The 23,282-nt window shown below is 39.8% G+C and overlaps 1 protein-coding gene across 1 annotated transcript in view; it reads left to right on the forward strand.

Annotated features, from left to right (window-relative positions):
- pde11a (phosphodiesterase 11a) overlaps positions 1–23,282 on the forward strand; it is a 52,314-nt gene that overhangs the window by 19,088 nt on the left and 9,944 nt on the right. Inside the window, exons 8-14 of the mRNA XM_085433948.1 lie at positions 7,426–7,493; positions 7,584–7,676; positions 8,508–8,558; positions 12,730–12,876; positions 13,008–13,115; positions 17,485–17,594; positions 19,100–19,190. Of these exons, the coding sequence (XP_085290074.1) occupies positions 7,426–7,493; positions 7,584–7,676; positions 8,508–8,558; positions 12,730–12,876; positions 13,008–13,115; positions 17,485–17,594; positions 19,100–19,190 (668 nt within the window). The remainder of the gene's footprint in view (positions 1–7,425; positions 7,494–7,583; positions 7,677–8,507; positions 8,559–12,729; positions 12,877–13,007; positions 13,116–17,484; positions 17,595–19,099; positions 19,191–23,282) is intronic.

Consider the following 23,282-nt stretch of genomic DNA (forward strand, 5'->3'; position numbering starts at 1 on the left):
AACAATAATAATGATTAGTGAAATCCATCTTAGCATATTATGCATCATTGAAACTGACTTTAATAAAAGCAGATGGCTCACCAGGTATTTTTAATGATTTATTTTCCTGAATTTAATGAATATCTTTTTAAAAAAAAAACAATTATTTTGCTATCCAGATAAACAGAGAGAACAAAACATTTTTTTTATTATACTTAAATCCCTAGTCCCTTTAATGTAGTACACTGTGTACACTACCTATTTATTTGTGTAGTATGTGTTTTGACAGCGTAGTTTTGTCTGAAGTCTGAATCACGTTTGTAGCACCTTCTCAATCTTAAAATGCAAAAACCACAGCCCAACAGTTCTACCCAACTTTGGACCAATTTCTAAATTCTTTATTTCCATAGTATCCCTGTATTTAACTGGGAGAAGCGTTTCAGTTTATGTGGGGTTCCTCAGGTGTCTGTTCTTGGCCCAAGTTCAATCATGAGAAAGCGTGGCCCCTCACTTCCTTTTTATGCAGATGATTCTCAAAATTAAATCTTGATTTTAAGATTTTATTCTTAGTTTTTTCCCGAGTGACAGGAGAAGGGAGCCGGAGATCGACAGACGGATTGGTGCTGCGGCCGCAGTGATGCGGATGTTGTACCGGTCCCAGGATACGCTGGAGAGATTATATCTCTTGGCTGGCCTGGGAATGCCTTGGTGTTCCCCTGGACAAGCTGGAGGAGGTGGCTGGGGAGAGGGAGGTCTGGGCTTCTCTGCTTAGGCTGCTGACCTGGCCCCAGATAAGCGGAAGAACATGGATGGATGGATGGATGGATGGATGTTTTTAAGTGTTTGCCTGGGTTGGTGCTGCGTACCTCACTGATTGTTTGCCCCTGCATGCTCCCACTTTACCGGTGGGGTCTGGTGAACAGATGCTCCTAGCTGTCGTGAGGTTCAGAATAAAACATGGAGCCGATTGCGTCTTCACAGAAGCTGCTCCTAAATTGTGTAACAAACTGCCTCTTCACATCACATCGGGATCTCCCCAACATTAGAAACTTTTAAAGCCGCTTGAAAACCCACTTTCATACTTTGGCTTTTAAACCAGACTGCGTTTTGATTGCTTTTGATTTATATTGTTTTATTATTTCAGCCGCACTTACAGGATCAGCTGTTTTTTTTAAAAACTGTTTTGTAAAAATAAATCTGACTTGACATGAGTCCACTTTATAGAAAGTTGCCATAGACTCAAGCGCTCATTGCTGCACTGTTGCTTGTTTCCACCTTTTCTGGGATTTTTGCATTGGGTAGAAGATTTAAACACATCTGTTATGGTACAAAGAATCGGCACAGGCGCTATCCCCGCATCTAAAACTGTAGCAGTTCATTTGTTTCCATTTAGCATTTAGCACTAAAGGCCTCCTTCTCCTAACAGTTATTTATTTATTCATTTATTTTTTGGGATGTTCTACAGGAGCTAAAATGAATAACCTCTGGAATTCAATCTAAATTATAAGGAAAATTATTGGAAAACTTTTTTTCATTCAACTTCTTTTTTTTTTTGTCATCAACAATTTTTATTTATTTCATTTTAAACTTCAATAACAGAACTTAAGAATAACTACATAAATAAATAGTTTAAAAAACAAACAAACAAAAAACAACAAAACAAAACACAACACAACAACAGAAACAAAACAAAACAAAAAACCCAAAGGAAAGTTATCCTATCCGGTTGTTCAGTCTGACGTCACTAGCCGTGTCTGGGTCTAAACTCCGCTGCAGGTCCATATATCAAACGATCATATGGCATTACTGAGAGTTGAAAAACTGTCTAAAGTCTTTCATCTTTAATAAAATGATCAGCGTTCTGCTCTACCAGGTGTAACAATTGAGTTTAACATCCAGGCATCCATGAAAACGGAATTTATGACATTTAAAGGAGTTAGAAGTTAGCAGAGAGTTAGCTCGCTAGCTTCTATCTAAATACAATATAACATGTCCTGACTGCGGGGTTTTGGAAACAAATTAAAACGTACAGCTCTGTTATCACTTCCAGCATAAATGAAGACAGAAAACTAAACAGCAGTGACGTTTGTAGGGTTACTGAAGTTGGGCTAGCTGGTATATAATGATGTGCTGCGTGACCGCTAGCGACACAGCTACGTTAGCATAATATAAACAAGCTAACTTTTTTTCCACTCGATAAAAGTTACCGTGAGTGTTCTCGGTGGTCAGGAACAAATGTAATCGCATGGCAGGATGCTGTAAAAGGACCAAACTTCAGCCAGGAGAACAACTGAGATAATCCATCCACAATACGAGGTTAGTCATTCATATACTGCTGCATGGGCTGGGCTGTAGTTACATCCTAAGGTTTTAAAAACTGAGCTTAAATAAATGATTAGCGGTAATAAAAGCCGAGGGAGATCAACAGTGATCACTGACTGTTTTAGGAGCTTTTTGAGATCAAATAGAAGAAAATACATAACATTAAACATGTTAACAACACAAAAGCCATATTAAACGCAGACTACTTTAGACCCGGAAGTAGGATTCGTCGCGTCATCACTGAACAACCGGATTCTTTCTTCGCACACCAATCCCCACACCACCACTCTATCATTACTCTTCTGTTCTTCAAGTTACAGAAAGCCAGCTTGTAAAGGGGGACCAAATACAATCATATTGATGCAATTTATCTAATAAACCATAAGTCACTTTTTCATAAGATGCCAACTTAGCCGTTGTCTTTAGCCACTCTTCATAGGGAGGGGGGTTCTTTTTCCGCCAATGTCTTAGTAGGACCCGTTTGGCCGTAGTAAGAGCCAGAATAATCCATCTTTTTGTATAACTAGAAAAATCTCCATCAGAAAGTTCTGTGGTTATACCAAGTATGGACAGTTTTGGTGAGATACCAAATCTCCTTTTTAAAACACTGAAAATTACCTCCATTATATTTTCCCACCAATCTCGAAGTGCCGAACAGCTCCATAAGATATGTAAAATCGAGGCATTTTGACCATCACATCTCCAACATTCGTCCGTAGAGGCCAGGTTCCATTTATACAATTGTTGCGGTGTTCGATGCCACCTATGGATTATCTTAAGTTGAATAAATCTACTGCCTGTTTCTTTATACATAGTATTAACACTTTGAAAACATGAATCCCATTCAACTGAAGATATGTCCAATGCCATGTCCTGGGCCCAGTAGCCCTTAACTTTAAGGAGAGGGTCAGCTGACCGTTCTTGCAATAAGTGATAAATCTTAGAGGTAATGCCTTTACCCAAGGGTGATCTTGAGAGCAGGACTTCCACAGGGCTGCCCACAGGACAACTCAAGGGGGTTCCCAGCCACTTCGATAATGAACTATGTATTTGGACATATCTCCAGAATTGATTACGCTTCAACTTATATAACTCCACAATTTTATCAAAGCTTAAAAAACATTTAGTCCCACAGTCAAATAAATCTGATACATTAAGGATGCCTGCTTTACGCCACTGTAGCCAGTCAACCGATGTCCCTCCAATTAAAATTCTTTTATTCCCCCATAAGGTTGCCGAAGGTGATTTAATAAAGTCCCAGCGACCTGCCCTATGTAATTTACACCACAATGTCTTCGCGTTTGCAATTATAGGATGGGTAGTTTTATGACTGGTATCAAACAGCTCCCTCCAAGGAGAAATACCACCATTAACTTCCGTCTCTATATGGGACCAGATGGGTTTAACTGGTGCAGTAGGTAACCAAGCTCTAAGTTGTTTCACGTTCATCACCCAATAATACCATTGGAAATTAGGCAATGAAAATCTCCTTGTTTTACACTCGCTTGAAGTTTCCTAATACTTAAACGATGTGGTGAACTACCCCAAAGAAACTGCCGGATCAAAAAGTCTAGATCTTTGAAATACTTATCTGGAATGTGTAATGGAATATTAGATAAAATATAAAAGATCATGGGTGCAGTCATCATCTTAATACAACTAATTTTACCCCATATTGTGAGACACACTCTGGACCATCTACCAAATTCCATTTTTATTCTTTCAATCATTGGCTCCATATTTGCTTGAACCATCTTAGTGTAATCCGAGGTAATTTGTATCCCCAAATACCTCAAACCATTCACGGACCACCGAAACTCCCACTGTTTAAATAAAGTATGGGGGCAGTGTCCTGACATAGGCATTGCCTCTGATTTATCCCAGTTGACACGATACCCTGAAAGCAGCGTAAAGCTTTCTATACATTCTAATAGGGCTGGAATTGACTTCCCAGGCTGGGTCATAAGTAACAACATATCATCTGCATATAATAGAAGCTTATGTTGACTATTACCCATCGAAATTCCAAATATATTTACATTATTTCTCAGTTTTTGTGCCAGAGGCTCTATAGCAATTACAAAGAGACCGGGGCTAAGGGGACAACCCTGTCTTGTGGATCTCTGTAAAAGGAATAGGTCTGATATGAGCCCATTCGTCAATACTCGCGCTGAAGGCGAATCATATAATATCTTTATCCACCTAATAAAATTATCACCAAAACCGAACTTTTCTAATGTCTTAAACAGATAATCCCACTCAACACAATCAAAAGCTTTTGCAGCATCCAGCGATAGGGCCACTGTTGGATATACTGAATCATATACATAATTTAGCAAATTAACCAACCGCCTAATATTATCTGGACCATAGCGGTTTGGAACAAAACCAGATTGGTCTGCATGAATTATTTTCGCCATTACTGCTTTTAATCGGCCCGCTAAGACCTTTGCCAAGATTTTTTGGTCAGAATTCAGCAAAGATATAGGGCGGTAACCACTTGGGTCTAAAGGGTCTTTCCCAGTTTTAAGAATAAATGTTATAAGTCCAGAGTGCATTGACTGAGGTAATGAGCCTACTTTGAACGCCTCATTATAAACATCGAGCAACAGGGGACTTAACATATCTTCAAATGCTCTATAGAAATCCAATGGTAACCCATCTAATCCTGGAGCTTTATTAAGTGGCATACTGTTAATTGCACGGGTAATCTCCTCCACTGTAATTGGAGCATCTATAATCTGCTGGTCAGTAGTAGAAAGCTGTGGCAGGTTTAAATCAGTAAAAAATGCTTCGAATTTCTGTTCATCTAAACTACCTTGCGTAGAATAAAGATTATTGTAAAAGGCCCTGAATCCATCATTTATATGTCTAATAGAAGTTGAAATAACCCCATCTGATTGTCGTATGCCTGGGATATGGTTCATACTGTCTTTCTGTTTAAGATGGTATGCTAATAAACGACTCGGCTTTTCTCCCATTTCCCAATATGCTTGATTAATGCGAAATAAAGCGTATTCTGCCTTTCTGTTGTACAGTACATTCAACTCATATTTAACTTTAACGATTTTATTCAACGTAACTCTGTCTTTTGTATGGGAATGTACTGCCTCAAGTGCCTTTAATTTGGCTTCTAACGTAATGATATTCTTGTTAGCTGCCTTCTTTTTAAAGGAAGCATAAGAAATTATTCTCCCCCTTAAGTATGCCTTCATAGCATCCCACCAAGTAGCCAATGTAGTGTCCTCTCGATTATTTGTCTGTTTGTAAAATTGTATTTCATCTCTTATCAATTTAATAAAACCAGAGTCTTTAATTAAGGACACATTTAAACGCCATCTGCGGCTTGGAGGAATCTGTAAAATATTTCCAAGACATAGAAAAATTGGCGCATGGTCCGAAATTACTATATTACCAATACTTGAATCTATAGTTATTCACTAAGGCTTCAGAAATAAGAAAGTAGTCGATTCTAGTATAAACATTATGAGGCGGAGAGTAAAATGAATATTCCCCGCCTTCTGGATGCATTGTCCGCCAAATATCATTCAGACCCAAATCTGAGGTCATCTGCCTTATGGCAACTACAGATTTACTCTCTGTGCCTCTCCTAGGAAGTGATCTATCTAGGTCTTGATCCAGTATTTGATTAAAATCTCCTCCTACCACTATTTGTGCACCTTCTAATTCCAAAAGATACTGTGACAGGTTATGAAAAAAGGCGGGTATGTCCGCATTAGGTGCATAGATATTACATAAAATTATTGGTGTGTCCAGTAATTGTCCATAAACCAATATAAATCTACCTTCCTTATCTGGTATTACTTTTGTTTCAGTAAAGCTAACTGCTTTATGAATCAGAACCGACACTCCCCTGCTTTTACCAGTTCCAGGACTGGAAAAGACTTTACCTACCCAGGAACATTTAAGTTTTAAAGTTTCTGACTTACAGATGTGTGTTTCTTGAATAAAGGCTATATCAACTCTTGATAACTTTAAATATTCATTCATTCAACTTCTTGACCAGCAGAAACTCTTTCTTGTAGGTAAATGTATATAAAAAACTGGCATTATAATTGCTGTTCTAAGCCAATCAAGTGGAGCTTTGACTTAAAATGTGCTTTCTTAGAGGGATAGGTTAACAGTGCTCTGGTTGCTGCTTCACAGAATGTAACATTGCCAGTTACTGGATGAAGATGACTTTGAGTTTAGGTTAGTTCTTTGATACACTGTAATTCCTCCTGGATTAATGTAGTGCTGAGCTGGTTGCAGCTCAGGTCTGGCCCAATGCTTTGTGAAGCTCTAAGCAAAATTTGACACCACCAGAGCAGTGAATAAATTGTACGGTACAGTCACACAAGACCATAAGTCGTTTGCGTAAAAACCCGTATTAGTGCTGTGATCATTGTGATAGTGTGTGTGTGTGTTTTTTTAAATGAAACACTTGTGGCACTAGGAATATAGCCTCGTTAAACCAATTAGCTTGTCTATGCTGCAACTCATCACAAATTACAAGCTCAATACAGAAGGAGCAAAATTAGATTTTAGAGAATGTTTGCCATGCATTAAAAATTAATGGCACCAAAATGAAAATTGATCATAGTTGCATTGTAAATTCTTTTCACACTATTCGTTGAAATGAACACATAATCCCATTGACAGGCTTCTTTCACCTCCTGCAGATAAATAAAAATTGTAATGATGTGGAAATAAGAGTTGCTGTATTAATTTGATGTTCTCCTTTATTACCGGAGTTCTTTCTGTTTTGATTAGACAATGAGAGAAGCGGTCTAAAAAGGAAAGACTGCTTTGTTAAACCCCACTACAGGGTTGTGGAGAATAACTGGATTTTCGGTCAAAGATAACATTATCTATTTTGCAGCTTCAGCACTATTAAACAATCATTTTATTCTTCTGTTTTCACTGATTTCCAAATGTTTAACACAGGAGATAGCTGCACTGCAGACTTTTGTTTCTTAACCACATTTATGTGCACTATTGTTGCCTCTTCCCTTAATTTTCTTTAATAATTCATAATATTGATCCTGATACTAGTCTGCCAGTATCAACCTTAAAGCATTACTGCTATGCTGTTGGTATGGGTAAACTTATTTTGTGTAACAGGTGTTGCCCAAGTGCTGAACAGGCTCGATGGGAAACCCTTCGATGATGCAGACCAGCGTCTTTTTGAGGTATTACAATTGCTTGTGTATTTTTTTCAGCATTAGCAATTCTCTAAACATTTTGGAAACCATGGGAGTTTCTCTGTTTTATCCTTTTAGGCATTTGTGATCTTTTGTGGACTGGGCATCAACAACACCATCATGTACGACCAGGTGAAAAAGTCTTGGGCCAAGCAGTCGGTGGCTTTGGATGTAAGAGCGCGTTTTTGTGTATCCACTTATATTTGTAAAAACACTGCTAAGCAAACTGCTTGACGTGTTTATTTGTGCTTGTGAGTCCTACTGTATTTATTTTTCTGTTTCATTCACTATAACGGCATCTTTACTTTGCGTTCCGATCAACATATGCTCAGGGGTAACACATTTAACCAGAAGTCACAGCAAACAACAGCTGCTACATGGAAAATGTAAACTCCCTTCCTACTTATTCTCTCTCAGTGGTCTTTTGTACTTGGCTTCTCTTTTTTGTCTCATATTTCCAGAAGAATGTACGCATTAAAAAAAAAGTGCTGATCTCTCTTTGTAGATAACCTTCTCACAAAGGTTTTATTGAAAATTAATGAGAGGCAGTGAAAAGCAATCCCTCATCTGCCCTGCGGTATGAAGCCATTCAGCACTATTCAGCCTTTACAGCATGTCCTTAGATTACAATAGGGAGCTTTCAGGTGCATTATGGTAGTTAGCACTGCTGTTTCCAAATAGGACAAGTAGAGAACAGAATTGAGACACTGGGTGAACTAATATGTTGATGCACTGCGTCTGGTAGCACTGAATAAACATGATCAAATAAGCAGCTGCAGGCCTGTGCAAAGTATTTCTCTCAGGGAATGAGCGATGGAATCAGCGCTGACATTGCAGCTCTTGTAAGCTGTTCCAGATGTGTTACCGTCATCATCTGGATGATCCACTAAAACGTACAAACGGGCAGTATTTTCAGCTGCAGCAACAGCTGAGCGTCTTGTAGAGCCTTACTGGTAAGGGTTTGAAAAGTACACTGAGTGACACTGTGCCATCATTTTGCAGGTTCTGTCGTACCATGCCACTTGCTCCAAGACTGAAGTTGACAAATTCAAGGTAATAGATGTTCACTGTTGTTCACAGTAGAAACTTTTGTTTTTCTTTCAGGATTTGCAGATGTGGCACAATCAAGTTTTTATATTTTTATTTTAAGTATTTTGTAATATATATTTTTTTGTGTTTTTGGAAAAACACAAAAAAGGAGGCACTGGTGCAAATTGGCCACTGCACAAGAGAAGTTAGCATGCTGTGCCATATCCTACTCATTACTTGCAGCTACAAACTGAGCATTTAGTTTGGCTAAATAAACCTGATCAAAAACCTATAAGGTATTGGAAGAAAGCACCACCTTGTGGGGTATTCTTTTAATGAGGTAACTTCCATAGACTCTAAATAAAAAATGGACTAAACCCCCTAAAAGCTACTAAAATCCTGTTTTGAAGCCTCATTTTTAAAAAGATGGTAGCTGGCAACTTAGTTATTGGGGGCTAGACGTTGAAGCTGTTCACAGCACTTGAAATGGCTTTGTCGACAGTGAGCACTGATCTGTTACTCACATTCTTTTGGCTTGCATTTAACAATGGGTTGGCATTAAGGTTACAGCTGGTTCAGTTCTTCTCTTAAGGTGTCAGTTTTTCTTATTCTCTGCCCCTGTTTCTTGTGGGGTCCCTCGGGGGTCTTTGCACTTTTTTCCATTTAATAATAATATTAAGAGATATAACATTGCCTTTCATTTCTATACTGATGATTTACAGCTATATCTTCCAGTAAAATATCAGGATTCCCTATAGCATCTACTTGACTGTCTTGGAGACAAACAAGGTTGGCTGATTAACAACTGCTAAAGCTGTTAAACAGTGACAAAACTAAGATTATCATTCTTATGATCAGGAAAAAAAAATTATGTGTACCTTTATTACTTCACGTCTGGATTAATCTTCCCATACCTACGTCTGCAGATGGTGCAGAAATCAGCAGCAAGACTGCTGACTGGTAGTAAGAAATATGAGCACATCCCTCCAGTCCTGGCCTTGCTGCATAAGCTTTCTGTCAATTTTAGAATCCAGTTTAAGATTTTGCTGGTTGTTATTAAGGCTTTTAATGGGTAGATCCCAGTTTATATCACCAATCTCATTCGTTTTCTATCAGCTCCCAGGTCTCTCAGGTCCATTGGCAAAGATCTGTCATATGACCCAAGGTCATGTCTCAAACAAAAGAGGGTGACAGAGCCTTTGTAGTCACTGCTCCACAGTTCTAGAATCAGTTTCACATAAAAAAGTCCTGCATCTCTGCTTTTAAATCTAAGCTCACAAACCACCTTTACTCTGGCCTTTCCTGCCCACTAATCTCCTATTTACGGTTTCTCCCCTCTTGTCCTGTGGTTGTTGTTATTGTTATGTTGCTGCTTATTTGTTTTTAATGTAATTATGTGCAGGTGAGTGTATATAGGTATATAAACTTTGTACATCACGAACCTGACGGCTAGCATCCACAAACGATCGATCATATTGGCATCCGATTATCCAAAAAAGACCAAAGTGGGTCATTTTAAATTTGGAGTTTGTAGAGATTGGTTAACTTTTGGAGTCACTGTTTAGTGGACATTGGAGGAAACTATTGAGGCCGAAGCAAACAATCACAAAAGCAAAGACAAGAAGTAAGACAAGAGAAAAGGTCTTAAGGGAGGCTTCTTGATGTCTGTATTGGTGTCACGGTCTGGAGGGCAGACCGTGGGGGATGTAGGAGAAAGGACCCAAAACGCAGACTTAATGGAATGAACAGTGGGTTTATTTACAGTGAGGTAATTGTACACCACACATTAAATCTCCAAAAGTGCTCCCTCGACTACCGTGACGTGTCTTCTCCCAAGTGCTGGTATCCCGTGCTCTCTGCCCCTGTGCCTTCACACACCCCGTGTGTCTTGCAGTCCTGTGTTCCGCTGTGCTCCTGGGGAAAAACACAGACACAGCCGTTATGGCACCAACTCCGGCAGGCATACACTTTAACAACACTAGAAACACTGACATGGAGTCTAACTCAACGATCCTGCGCCGGAGGAAGCTCCATCGCTCTGTTAAGTAGCTCCCCCGACGATCCTGATCAGAAGCAGGTGTGTGGTAAGCTAGGCGTGACCAGCAGCTGGCAGGGCCACACCCATCAGGCTTGCAGGTGGCTGTCCTTCATCCTCCAGCCTCACACACACACACACACACACACACACACCAGCATGGAACACAAGAGCACAGTGCAGCAAACATACATCCAATACACTAATAACAATAAAGGTCCACACTGTTCACGAACCCCGAGTCCCCGGAACCGGGTCCGTGACAGTACCCCCCCTCAAAGGGTCGACTCCCGACGACCCAAAACAAAACCACAGAACAACCAACCCAGGGCGGGTGGCGGGGGGTCCAGGACGGAGGGCCCCAAAACCACTCCGCTAAACAGCCACCACAAAGCAACAAAAGAAAAACACAGGTTAACAGTCCAATCCCCCGGTCCAGTGGCAGCAAACAGTTCTGGCGGCCGATCTACAGGACGGCAAAACAAGCGGGACCCGCTGCGGGTTAGGCAGTGGCGGCAAAAAAGTTCAGGTGGCCTACCTCTAACCCCGTGATGGAAGCAGAACGCTTCAGGCGGCCTGCCACGGATCCGGTGGCAACGGCGTTGCAGCTCCGGCGGCCTGCCACGGGTCCGGTGGCGGCGGCAGTGTGACTGCTCCGGCGGCCGGCCACGGGTCCGGTGGCGGCGGCAGTGTGACTGCTCCGGCGGCCGGCCACGGGTCCGGTGGCGGCGGCAGTGTGTTGCGGGGTCCGTGACAATTGGTGCAGATAATTACCATGATCTAATGTTTTGTTCTTCTAAATGCTGTCCTTAATTAATAATAATAATAAGACAATAATAAGAATCAATAATTAATTAAGACATATGAAATAAAACACCAACATTAAAGGTGTATTAGGATTCTGCTGCAACCCGATTTCACAAAAGTTTGATCTAAGATAAACTTTTACTGATACATAAAATGAAAGTTTTTTCACAGAAAGTTAAGATACTCACAATGTATTTGGTTTCCTCGTAGGTGCTTTAACTAAGATATATATTTTTCTAATTAAATAACAATTTCTTATTAACTTTAATGAGAAGGGAAAAAAAATCTATGGCAAAAGAGAGAAATTATTGGCAGACTTCAGCTTCAAAAGAACTGCAGCAGCGCACAAGCATAAATAGGAGCTGAGAAGTCCCCTGCGAATTTAAACTAATTGTAGCATTTGGAATGGATTACTTCAATCAATAAGCATTCATTCACAATGCATTATTGATAAAGATGAAAATATGGAAAATGACTACATTTTTAATTGGCAGGACATTTCTGAAAAATAGATATGACCTATTTTCCTGCACTTTCATGTTTAGGATTTTCCCCTGTGGCCATTATTGCATAGTAGGATCCCTGCTCTCTAGTGTGCCTGTGTGATCTTTCAGCCCCCTCATGCAGCACTGCTCTCTGCTTCTGCCTTTCCCTCCACTTTCTGCACTACATAAGTAGCCTTGTTGAGCACGCTTGCCTGGGATTCCACTGGTGTGAAAAAGGCAGTGGCAAACAAATCTGGCTGACATTTCATAACCCCGGGGCTATGAATTAAGATCTAAAGAATACCTGCTGGCCAGAAAGGCAAATGTTTGCGCAGGAAACAATGGTGGTTGTTAGAGAAGACAGATAGAGAGGAAAGAGAAACACAGCTTTACAGAAGATAGAGAGGAAAGAGAAACACAGCTTTACAGAAACTTTAACTCTGCTAAGATATATTTGACTGCAAAGCTCAAAATCCTTCAATTATAAATGCTGACTCAAGTCAGGAAGAGCATCTCCTGATCAGATAGACGTTGTGCTCATTAGAACCGATTAAAGATAGAAGATGTGCTTCAATATGAAAATGCTTAATTGGAATCCTATATTTTTGTTTGAATACCACAGAAAAAAAGCTGCTGCTGATTATTGTTGCCACAATTGTCAGTGAGCTCTGAAAGTAAACAACAATGAAATTCTCCAGTAGATCCCCCTCATTAATCTTAAACCCCTCCAAATGAAGCTTCGGGTCTTAATTAGCATGTTTTTATATTTCCGTATAACATCTGAAAATCGCACAACATCCTCTGACCTCTTCATCTTCATTTCTGCTCTTGTTCTTCTTGTATGTTTCCTCCTGCCATGGCGAAACAGGCTGCTAACATCCCCCTAGTCTGCGAGCTGGGCATCGACAAGCTCTCCTTTGATGATTTCTCTCTGGATGTTGACGCCATGATAACGGCAGCTTTGAGAATGTTTATGGAACTGGGAATGGTGCAGAAATTTAAGATTGACTATGAGGTGAGGACACTGAGTTTCCCTGTCTTAATTCCTTTGCTTTAATACTTGATTGAGATTGCCCCGAACAGTTTTGGAACTGCACGAGGACCGCTGACCCATGTGCTCATCTCGCCACCTGTCTTACCCTGCAGACGCTGTGCAGATGGCTGCTGACTGTCAGAAAAAACTACAGAATGGTTCTCTATCACAACTGGAGACACGCATTCAACGTTTGCCAGTGCATGTTTGCCATGCTGACGGTAATGGTCATGCTCATTTTTGATCACTTTCTGTTCTAAACACAGTTAGATCAAGGCATTGCATTTCAACATACAGTTAGAGATAAGAATAGAAAAGCTTTGAGAAAGTTGATCTGACCAGCAGTGACGATATGAGGGCTGTTGCCATATAAACTGCTATTGATAACTGGAAAACTTAATTAAATAATTTGTTTGCTATAATGATCGTAGTGTATATCTACATATATGTTTGTATGCATCCTATGTTGCATATCCATATGTTTTCGCTATCTTAGAGTTAGTTGTTCGTTCCACTTTGCTTTTAGCTTTACTTTCCTCGTCTTCTTCTCTATGATTGACTTCAGCTTTCTCACTCTCTCCAGCTGTCTCCACTTCCCCGATTGCACTTCTGTGTACATATAATCGCTGTCTCCTTTTGTCCTTAGTTTGAGTGTTTGTTCCTCTTGTCTTACTGCTTATTCAAGCTTTTATGTTCCTGTAGTTTTATAATTTAGAATTTCCTCTTCTGGACCTTATGTTTTGGTTTTTTGTTTGAATATAAACAGTCATTAAACAGCTCACTTTCAGTTAATGCAGTCTGCCTCTGCACATCTGCATTTGGGTCCTCCTCTAATCCTTCACTGTCAGTAGCACAGCTGACCATGACAATAAATTTAGAAGACAAAAAACCCCATTTTTACAGATGTCATTTTTTAAAAATTTCCTATAAATAGTCTTTATTTGACAATCCACCTGCAAATATGATGTTACATTCTACATTTGCGTTTTTTTTTTCACCTATGATGTTCAACATACATCACCTGTAGGGGAGACCGGGGATAGTAGTAACATTTTTCACATTTCTGTCTGTAAATTGGAGCTCTTTTAAGGTAGTGGATTCAAAATGTAATGCAAAGTATTTACATGTCTCTGCTATTAAATAGTGCAGCTATTTTCTCTGCAGCACAATTACCCATGCATGGTATGGCCTCAAACACGAAGAGTGAAATGTTACAATTAACCCCATAGTCTGGGTTAGTTGTAACATATCCTGGGGTGAAATGTAACACAATGAAATAAGGGTACTAACAAAATATTAACATGTAATCTTTGTTTATTCAACACATGAATGCACTTACATCCATTTATGTAGCTGTGTGTGTGTGTGTGACAGAATGCAGAAATCTAGCTTTTGAACATATTCCAACCCCCCAAAAAAGACAAATTATGGAAATTTCTGCAACTGAATATTTCATTAATTTTGGTTGGTCTTCCTTGAGTTTGGCCTCATTGGCTCAGTGGGCATTATAACCTACAACTCTTGCACCAATTTTGAACATAACAATGGAGCTGAAAAAATGTAGTTGTTCACCAGCATCGCAATTCCATTACTTTTTATCATGACTTACCTTGGTGTGGTTTGCAAAGTGCCTCAGAAAGATGAGGAAATCTGTTTCTTGCACCCATCCTGATTTATTTCACTACCAGTACTTCCTGCTGGTCCATCTCTGACACAGTGGTCTGCATAATGTATGTGTGGGAACACAAACAGTGGAGGAATTGTGTTGCCAATGGCATTAACCGCATATACAAATGCGACCAGTGAACCTCTCTCTGCTGATGTCGTTGCCCCAACTTGTTTAATATAAGTTAAAGTAATAGTGTGGTAAGTTGTAACATCTGCATTATTGTTACAACTGACCCAGACTGTTGCTGTTACAACTGACCCAGACTCCTATAGCCATGAACTAGCTAACATTAGAGCCAACGGCTAAAACATTAGCACTAAAGACCCACACAGAATATATCCTCATAGACATACAAATAACATAATTTAAGTTTGATGAGTTTAACTGCAAAGCAGATAATGCTATTACAAATTGAAATAAAGTAGAAAAACTTACTTTTTGGCATACAAATAACTTTTTTTCGTGTTAAATTGTCTGTGTTTGACGAAATGTGCTGATTTTTCACATGTGATAGCAGAACTGAGTTGGGCATGCACAGGATGAGTCACATCATTTGAAACTTAGCCCTGATTGGAGAAATTGGAAGTGTTACAACTGACCCACGTTACAACTATCCCCGGTCTCCCCTACGCAACGTACCAAAGTTTGTATCCGTGATGGAATTTTATTTGGGCCACGAAAAAATACAGAATGAAGAATTTCAAAAAGCGCTGCAGCAAAAACCACGCTGCTTTTTACTACATTTAATATTATTAACACCAGCAAAAACCAGCACAGATATGATAATGGCTGACACTCCAAAGTGGTAGGTAGTGATATTGTACCTTAATGATTTTGACAACCACCAATATGCAAAAAAGAGAGGACAGTCACTGCTCAGGTAGTGCCACAGTGTGTAGCTAGCTAGTACCAAGCAAAATCATGTTGGAGGAGTGTGAGAATTCTTTGGTTTCTGTGGTGTTAGCATAGTATAGCATAGACTCTACGTGGGAAGCTGAAAAAATTGTACTATCCTGTTTTCTTGGTGTCAAAATTGACTTATCTCAAGACAAGACTGTGAGTGCTAACTTATCAGCTAATGCCAGTTTGGTTTGTTTTGCTGATTAGTGCTAAAGGGGAAAGCGATTTTGCCACTTGTCACTTTGGTGCTGATGGTTGACTGCTAGTGGACATTTGAGTTGCTCTGGTTGCCTAGGTAACCTGCTACCACCCTTTTGTACCCTTTCTTTGTTGTCACATGATTCAGTCCCACAGCTTAAAGTTTAAGTCTGATTGCGTCCACTTCGTTGGACCAAATTGAGTTTTTTTTGTTGTTTTTTTTGTACCATTTTTCTTATCCTTCTTTTTGGTGGATAAGTTTTGACAGTTTGTCTGTAAACCGAGCTTCCCAGTAGGCACAATAAAAGGATTGAATTGAACCAGTGGTTATTTCATCTGATGTCACGTGAAGTCGCTGTCATTTTCAATGAACTTCACTTCCCAAATCTGGTGCACAAATGTCTTGCACAATCAGTGAATAGAGTTAACCATATAGCAAGCTACTTTATTTTCCCCATTATCTTCTTGGAAATGCTGCAAAAGGTACCAACACCATAAATTCTAGGTCTAGAAGCACACTAAAAAGCCTCAAAGCAGGCTACAGGTGCTGGTGTTGGCAAAGAAACCCAGTAATTCACAACTTTAAACTTTAATGCAAATAAAATTGGTGAAAAAAAATCCCTCTCTGCAGTTTACATTAGTGAAGAAATTAAAGATTTTTCAGACCAAGCTGTGAACATGTCTGCAGCAAAGTTGGACAGTTTTTTATCACCACCATAATCATGGCGACCAGAGGCCATAGAAAGTCAGTGGCATTTAGTGCCTTTAGCGAACCATGGATGAAAAATCACTGGCGATGTGAAAGGGGTGGATTCTGAGTTAAACTTTTTTAAACTTTGAGGAAAACGATCCAAAGGACTACCAATAGGAGCGCAGGATACCGGTGATTGACATGTGATAGGATAGTAAGTATATTTAAATGACGGACCTGGATGTTGCTGGATGTACAGAAAATCAAGTTAACGTAGCATATAAATGAGAGACATTAAAAGATAAGGTTGCAATAGCTTTGCTGCACACTGGCATGAATATGAATGGAAATAACTAGCCAGCTTGCAACTAGGCAGCTGATGAATGACCCTATGATCAATGTTAAGATTGTTAAAATCGTATTATTTTATGTAATACTACATTTCAGTTTGATCTACGTTGAACTCACAGAGATTTAAATGATGACTCACTATATTATTAACTGTACAAACAGCCAGTTCTGTGTTTGCTTGAATTGAGACCCCAAGAGAATTACTTCTGCTTTTCCAGCAGGCCTTTTAATTTATCAGGTCTTTGGGGTAACGCACACTCTCACACAATTACACATGCATACAGACATGCACACAAACTCGTATAAAACACCACAGTGTAGTTCACTTAATCAAGTGCAGCATTAATGGGTGGCATCCCATCTGAATTGATTATTGGCAGAGGGGAAAGAAATAGCAGTGTGTAAGCTCCTGTGGACCCCTCAGCTCTTCTCCCATGTGCTTTAATGAGCAGGCTGAGGGCCTTGCTATCTTTGCCGCTATCCCGACAATGACCTATAGTGACTCACTCAGCACATGGCCTCCAGAATCCATTCATCCAAGCCATAAATCTCACTGTTTGGCTGTGTTACTGCAGTCCCCTCATTTTTAGAGGGATATAGTTTTGGATGATGCTGCTGTTTTAGTGGGGTTTTTTTTTTTCATTTTATTCAATGTACTGCTTACAGCTTCATAAAATTATAGAGTAATAGATGCAGCTCTGGAGCACATGGAATGTGTGTGTGTGTGTCTCTGTGTGTGTGTGTGATTTCTTATTTGCCTCCTGTTCTCTGTGCCAATCAGACAGCAGGTTTCCAGGAGACTCTGACAGACGTGGAGATCTTAGCCCTTATTGTCGGATGTGTGTGCCATGACTTGGACCACAGGGGCACCAACAACGCTTTTCAAGCAAAGTAAGGAAACACACACACACACATACGAACATACTGCAATCTACACACTGCTGTTCCCATCTGCAGCAGTCTGCAGTAGTGCAGCTCAGATCAGCAAGAGTCAAGTCGGAAGTTGTTTAAGGCTTATATAAGAGTCTCCTTAACGAAGAAACTGTAAACATTGCTGACTCTGGGTGCATTAAAAAAAGCTAATAAATTACTGAATATAAATATTTTCTGCTTCCATCAAGATTGTTATAGTGCAAGCTGATTTTCAAAAATGTTGGAACATGATCGAAAATATATCAGAAAATGATATGAGAAATGTTGTTCTGGCAACATGTTTATATAAAGAATGGGCATTTATCACAGCGCTGTTGCAGTTTTTATTTCAATAACACGGTAAATGTACAGCAGCTGAGGAGATTGCTTCGAAAGTTAGATTTCTTTCGCTATTCTTGTTTCATGTAGGATTTCAGCTGCTCAACAGTTTAAGGGTTCCTTTATTGTATTTTGACTTTCAGAATGCACCCAGTGTTTTCAAGCTGGGCACAGTAGTGTTGGTTTTAGCAGCCCAACACCTGTTCAGCTGCTTGATAATGCAAATGTCATCACTTGGCAGCAACCCAGTACATTTAGACAATGTAGACAAGGAAATCTGCTCAAGGTCAAAGTGAGCATCAGAATGGGAAAGAAAAGTGATATAATGATCTGAAAAAGAGAAACTCTTAAGTGAGCAGTTGGGTTAAAATGTCTTGTTGATGAGGAGGCTGGCCAGACAACACGACGATGTGGATTCAACCTGCCTTGCAGCAGTTCAAACTCCTGGTGGTGTACTGCTTCCTTAATTATATTTTTTGGACTGACTTTGGCATTGTTTAAAGTCTGCAGCCTACCTGAGCATTGTTGTTAACCATGCTCATCCCCTTATGACCACACTGTACCCATCTTCTCGTCACATCATCTCAAACTGGTTTCTTGAACAGAGCAGTGAGTTCATTGTGCTTAAATGGCCCTTAGAGTCACCAGATCTCAATCCAACAACACTTTTGGGATGTGGTGGAACAGGACACACATCATGGATGAGCAGCCAACAGATCTGCTGCAATTGCATGTACACCTCAACCTATTAATCCAGACTAATTCACATTTGTAAAACCCTCATTATAAGAAATGCTGATTTTTACCATGGGTAATAAATAACATTTAAAGACGGCACTAAAATGTGGGATATTTTTGCATTTTAAATCCAGCTCGCATGCGTCGTTTGTGGCTGTGTCACTTCTCTTGAGTATTCTTTTTAGAAGCTAAATTAAACGACGATCTTATTCAGTGTGAAACCTCTCCGTCTTTGCTGTAGTTTAGGATATGACTCTCAAGCTGTTTTCTGTACTGCAACACGTGGTGACAGGTTGGTGAGGAAATCATACCAAACTCAATCAGTTTCTCTGCATGTGTTGAATCCTGATTATGTTATCCCTCGTTTTTGATCCCAATATGCGTGCGCGTGTGTGTGTGTTTGGCAGGACGGGCTCAGCTCTCGCTCTGCTTTATGGGACCTCTGCTACACTGGAGCACCACCACTTCAACCATGCTGTCATGATCCTGCAGAGCGAGGTGGGCTATGTTCTTATATCTGCTGCAATGCAGTTACCATAAACGGTTTGCTAATGCCTACCTCAGACAAAACAGAAAGCATTCAGAAAGACCCAACATTCAGAATCTCTTCACAAAGACATTTTTTGCAGCACTCTTGTATTTCAGTGCATTGCATGTTCACATTTGTGCTACTTTTCATTATATTGAAAGTCTGTTAATATCTGCACTGCAGATCTTTTTCACTGCCCTGATATTTTACATGGTCAAACTAATTTCATTACTGATGCCAGCTGCCAGCAGCATGCACAGTACCAGGAACCTGGAACCACCAGGTCCAAAAATTAAATGCAATAATTTTAGTAACACTCATGGTTTCCCTGCTGAAGTAGATGTCAATGCCTATTAATCCTGAAGGTTGAACAGTGAGTGATAGAAGGTTAAAGTTATGACCTTAAAGGACTGATATTACCTTTTTTTTGGTAAATACACTACTGTGTAAAATTCTTGTGCCACCCCTCATTTCTTTATATTTTACTTCCAAATAGAGACATTTATTTTTTTTAAAGTGGTCTTGAGCAGTAGCTCTCCAGACATGTTTTTCTTTGGTCATTGGCTGCTTTTTCCACTCATTTTCAGTTCAGTTCTTGTACCTGAATATTTTTAGAGGAATGTTTTTTGTTTTGAAGCCACTTAACACTGATCTATGAATGATTAAGCATTAAAAAGTCATCTCACACAAGGGATGAGTCAGTGTTGTGTTGACCAATAATGGACAGATTAGCAGAGAAGCAATTTTAAATCGTTTAAGCACTTTGTTACTAGTATCTGACGTAAAAATAAATCCTTTGTTTACTCAATTAAATCTATGAAAAACTGCCACAGATAAAATGGTATTAATAAATAGTATTTTAGAAGTGCTATCAGCTTAAATGTTGTCCAATCTCAGTATGGTGTGGTATCTCAGTATGGTGTGTCCCTAATATATTTGAGGAAACTGGCCCGTCAGATGATCCATCTACTGTTCACTGGAGCCTCATCAGAAATGGTCTCAGTGGAAGGGTTTTTGTCAAGAAGTGATTCTTCTTAAATGGGAAAGAGGGAGAAAAGACTGATGTATAACAAATTACACAAGAACTAGACTGAAAAATCAGTGGTAATAGATTTTATGGAGTGATGAATCCAAATCCAGATTTTCTGCACATAAGGAGGAAGTCAGTGCAGAGGTCCAACAGTGAGCATCTATAGCCATCTGTAAAAGACAGTGGTGCTGGGAAATGCAGAAAAGAACCACCTCAGTTGTTCTCCTGGCTGAAGTTTGGTCCTTTTGCAGCATCCTGCCATGCGATTACATTTGTTCCTGACCACCGAGAACACTCAAGTTAACTTTTATCGAGTGAAAAAAAAGTTAGCTTGTTTATATTATGCTAACATAGCTGTGTCGCTAGCGGTCACGTAGCACATCATTATATACCAGCTAGCCAAACTTCAGTAACCCTACAAACGTCACTGCTGTTTAGTTTTCTGTCTTCATTTATGTTGGAAGTGATAACAGAGCTGTACATTTTAATTTGTTTACAAAACCCCGCAGTCAGGGCATGCTATATTGTATTTAGATAGAAGCTAGCGAGCTAACTTCCTGCTAACTATTAACTCGGTTAAATGTCATAAATTCCGTTTTCATGGATGCCTGGATGTTAAACTCAATTGTTACACCTGGTAGAGCAGAACGCTGATCATTTTATTAAAGATGAAAGACTTTAGACAGTTTTTCAACTCTCAGTAATGCCATAGTGATCGTTTGATATATGGACCTGCAGCGGAGTTTAGGCCCAGATACGGCTAGTGACGTCAGACTCAATGACCGGATAGAGACGAGAAGAAAGCTTGCCTAAAATTTGTATGGCTCTGTAAGGGTGTCAGCCAACCAGCACAGACTTTAGGATGGATGCTCTTAAAGTAACACGACTAGTATCTACGTTTTACCATGAGTGCGCAGAAGTCACGTGTTTCCCTGCTGTCAAACTCCTGTGCACCTAATGTGGCTCTTCAACTCTCTGGCATCCCAAATGAATAAATGCTAAATTTTTCATAAAAGAAAACAGTGTGTGTGTGTGTGTGTGTGTGTGTGTGTGTGTGTGTGTGTGTGTGTTTGGGGAGAGGGGGGTAGTTTGTACTCACAGTGCTTGGAGGCAGACAAGTGGTGTGGATTGTCTGCTACATGTGAACAAATAAACAAATAGCTCACGCTACTCTCAAATCAATGTAATTACCGAGATGATTGATTCGGTGGTAATTGGTTGAGAGAGACATTTTACCAGGTGACTGGATTCCGTGAAGTTGTAATTGAAGGCGTTTTGAGGGAGCAGCTGAGGCGAAGCTTAGCGGTAGTTTCCACAGGCTTCATTATCGTGGTGCTGACAACACAGTAAGCTGACAAATGTTTGCTTGGAATATCATAATGGTGTGTGTTGATACTGGGGTTGAACTACTGTTATCCTTAGTTCATTAGCATATAAATGAACAGCAGGGCTAATTCAAGTCGAAGCTGGAGCTCAAATTCAATCCGCCAGCCCGCGCAAACCATTAATAAAATTGTAAACTTTTAAACGTCACTCGCTTCCTTTGTATCTCTCAGATCCCGCTAGTCATTCTATTTCAGTCGCCTCCTTCCTTCATCTGCTCCAGTTGTGACAGAATGAGAGATGTCCTTTGTGTTACTGATGTTATGCAGTTCAATATTTCATAGGAACCCATGAGCTGATGAAAGGAATTACAAGCATGTTGGCACAGTTTTTAGAGTTCAGTGCTCAGGTTGCGAAAGGGAAAACGGTGACGATCAGCATTTAAAAACCTCTGCTAATTGCAAACCATCCGTTAGAGGAGAGTGGATATAATGTGATCGCTTATATTCTAACTATGTGTTCTACTGTTATGGCTTAATTGTCCAAATAAGATCTTTTTATGACTCTTTCACACGTCAAATTTGTGAAGACTTCATAGGACTGCACATTCCCTCATTCTCTTCTCTCTATAACACAGAAACGTTTTATGGTGGTGTAGTTTTATATGGCTTTAATTTCCATATGAACTGACAATTTGGTTAGATATTTAGGCGTGTTAATGGTTCTAACAGGGGTGAATACCAGGTGTAGTAAGCACACTCCCTTCAAACACCCCCTGATTTTTAAAATTCTCCCATCAGCCCTTTGTGGTGCTGACACAAAGGGCTGATGGAGCTGACCCCTGTTATAGAGAGATACACTTGATATCTCTCTATAACAGGGGTGTCAAACTCAAATACACAGTGGGCCAAAATTCAAAACTGGAACAAAGTTGCGGGCTAACGTTAATATTTATTGAAATATATTTATTCCTCCAGATATAAGAATGAATCTTTTCTTATGGACTCAAACACGTTTTGCTGAAAAACTGAATATGGAACAAGCAAAGCTTAATACTAAACAATATATATATTAGCTGTATAATACCAGTAGGCCAGCTCTAATAGTAATTTGGTATGGCTTCGCGGGCCAAATGTAATTAGGCTGCGGGCCAAAGTTTGACACCTATGCTCTATAATATCTGGAGCTATATAAGTAAAATTGAACTGAAGGTTTTTGTTTCAGTTTATCAGCTCTCTCTGGTCACAAAATGCTCTGTATATGCTTCCCCACATATGAATTAGTACCTATTAGTAATAGGGCTGGGCTATATCATACCGTTCATGGTAATACTGGTGTAACTTTGGGCAACGATAGGAAAATGAAATATCGTGATAGAATATGGGTAAAACGTGCGTGCGCAGTGCCTTTGTTTACATATGCACATGGCGGTGACACAGAATGAGAAGAGTGAAAGCGGATCGTTGAATGAAACGGATGAACCAGAATTGGTTTGTAAAAATGCTGCAACTTCAGTGGTGTGGAACTGGTTTGGCTTTCATCGGTCAGATACACAACAAAGCACTATTTTTGGTAGAGCATCCTAGCGGGCCATCGTTATTACCGTGTTGTTTGGAAAATACAGCACACTTAAAATCAATCCTTTGATTTTTCTGAAAATCGACAGTGCCCCTTATAATCCCGTGTGCCTTATGTATTAATTCTGGTT

Source organism: Copadichromis virginalis, linkage group LG16 (assembly GCF_057382275.1).
Source record: "Copadichromis virginalis isolate Kocher_CV1m ecotype Utaka linkage group LG16, C_Virginalis_male_GT1.1, whole genome shotgun sequence".
Taxonomy (NCBI): Eukaryota; Metazoa; Chordata; class Actinopteri; order Cichliformes; family Cichlidae; genus Copadichromis; species Copadichromis virginalis.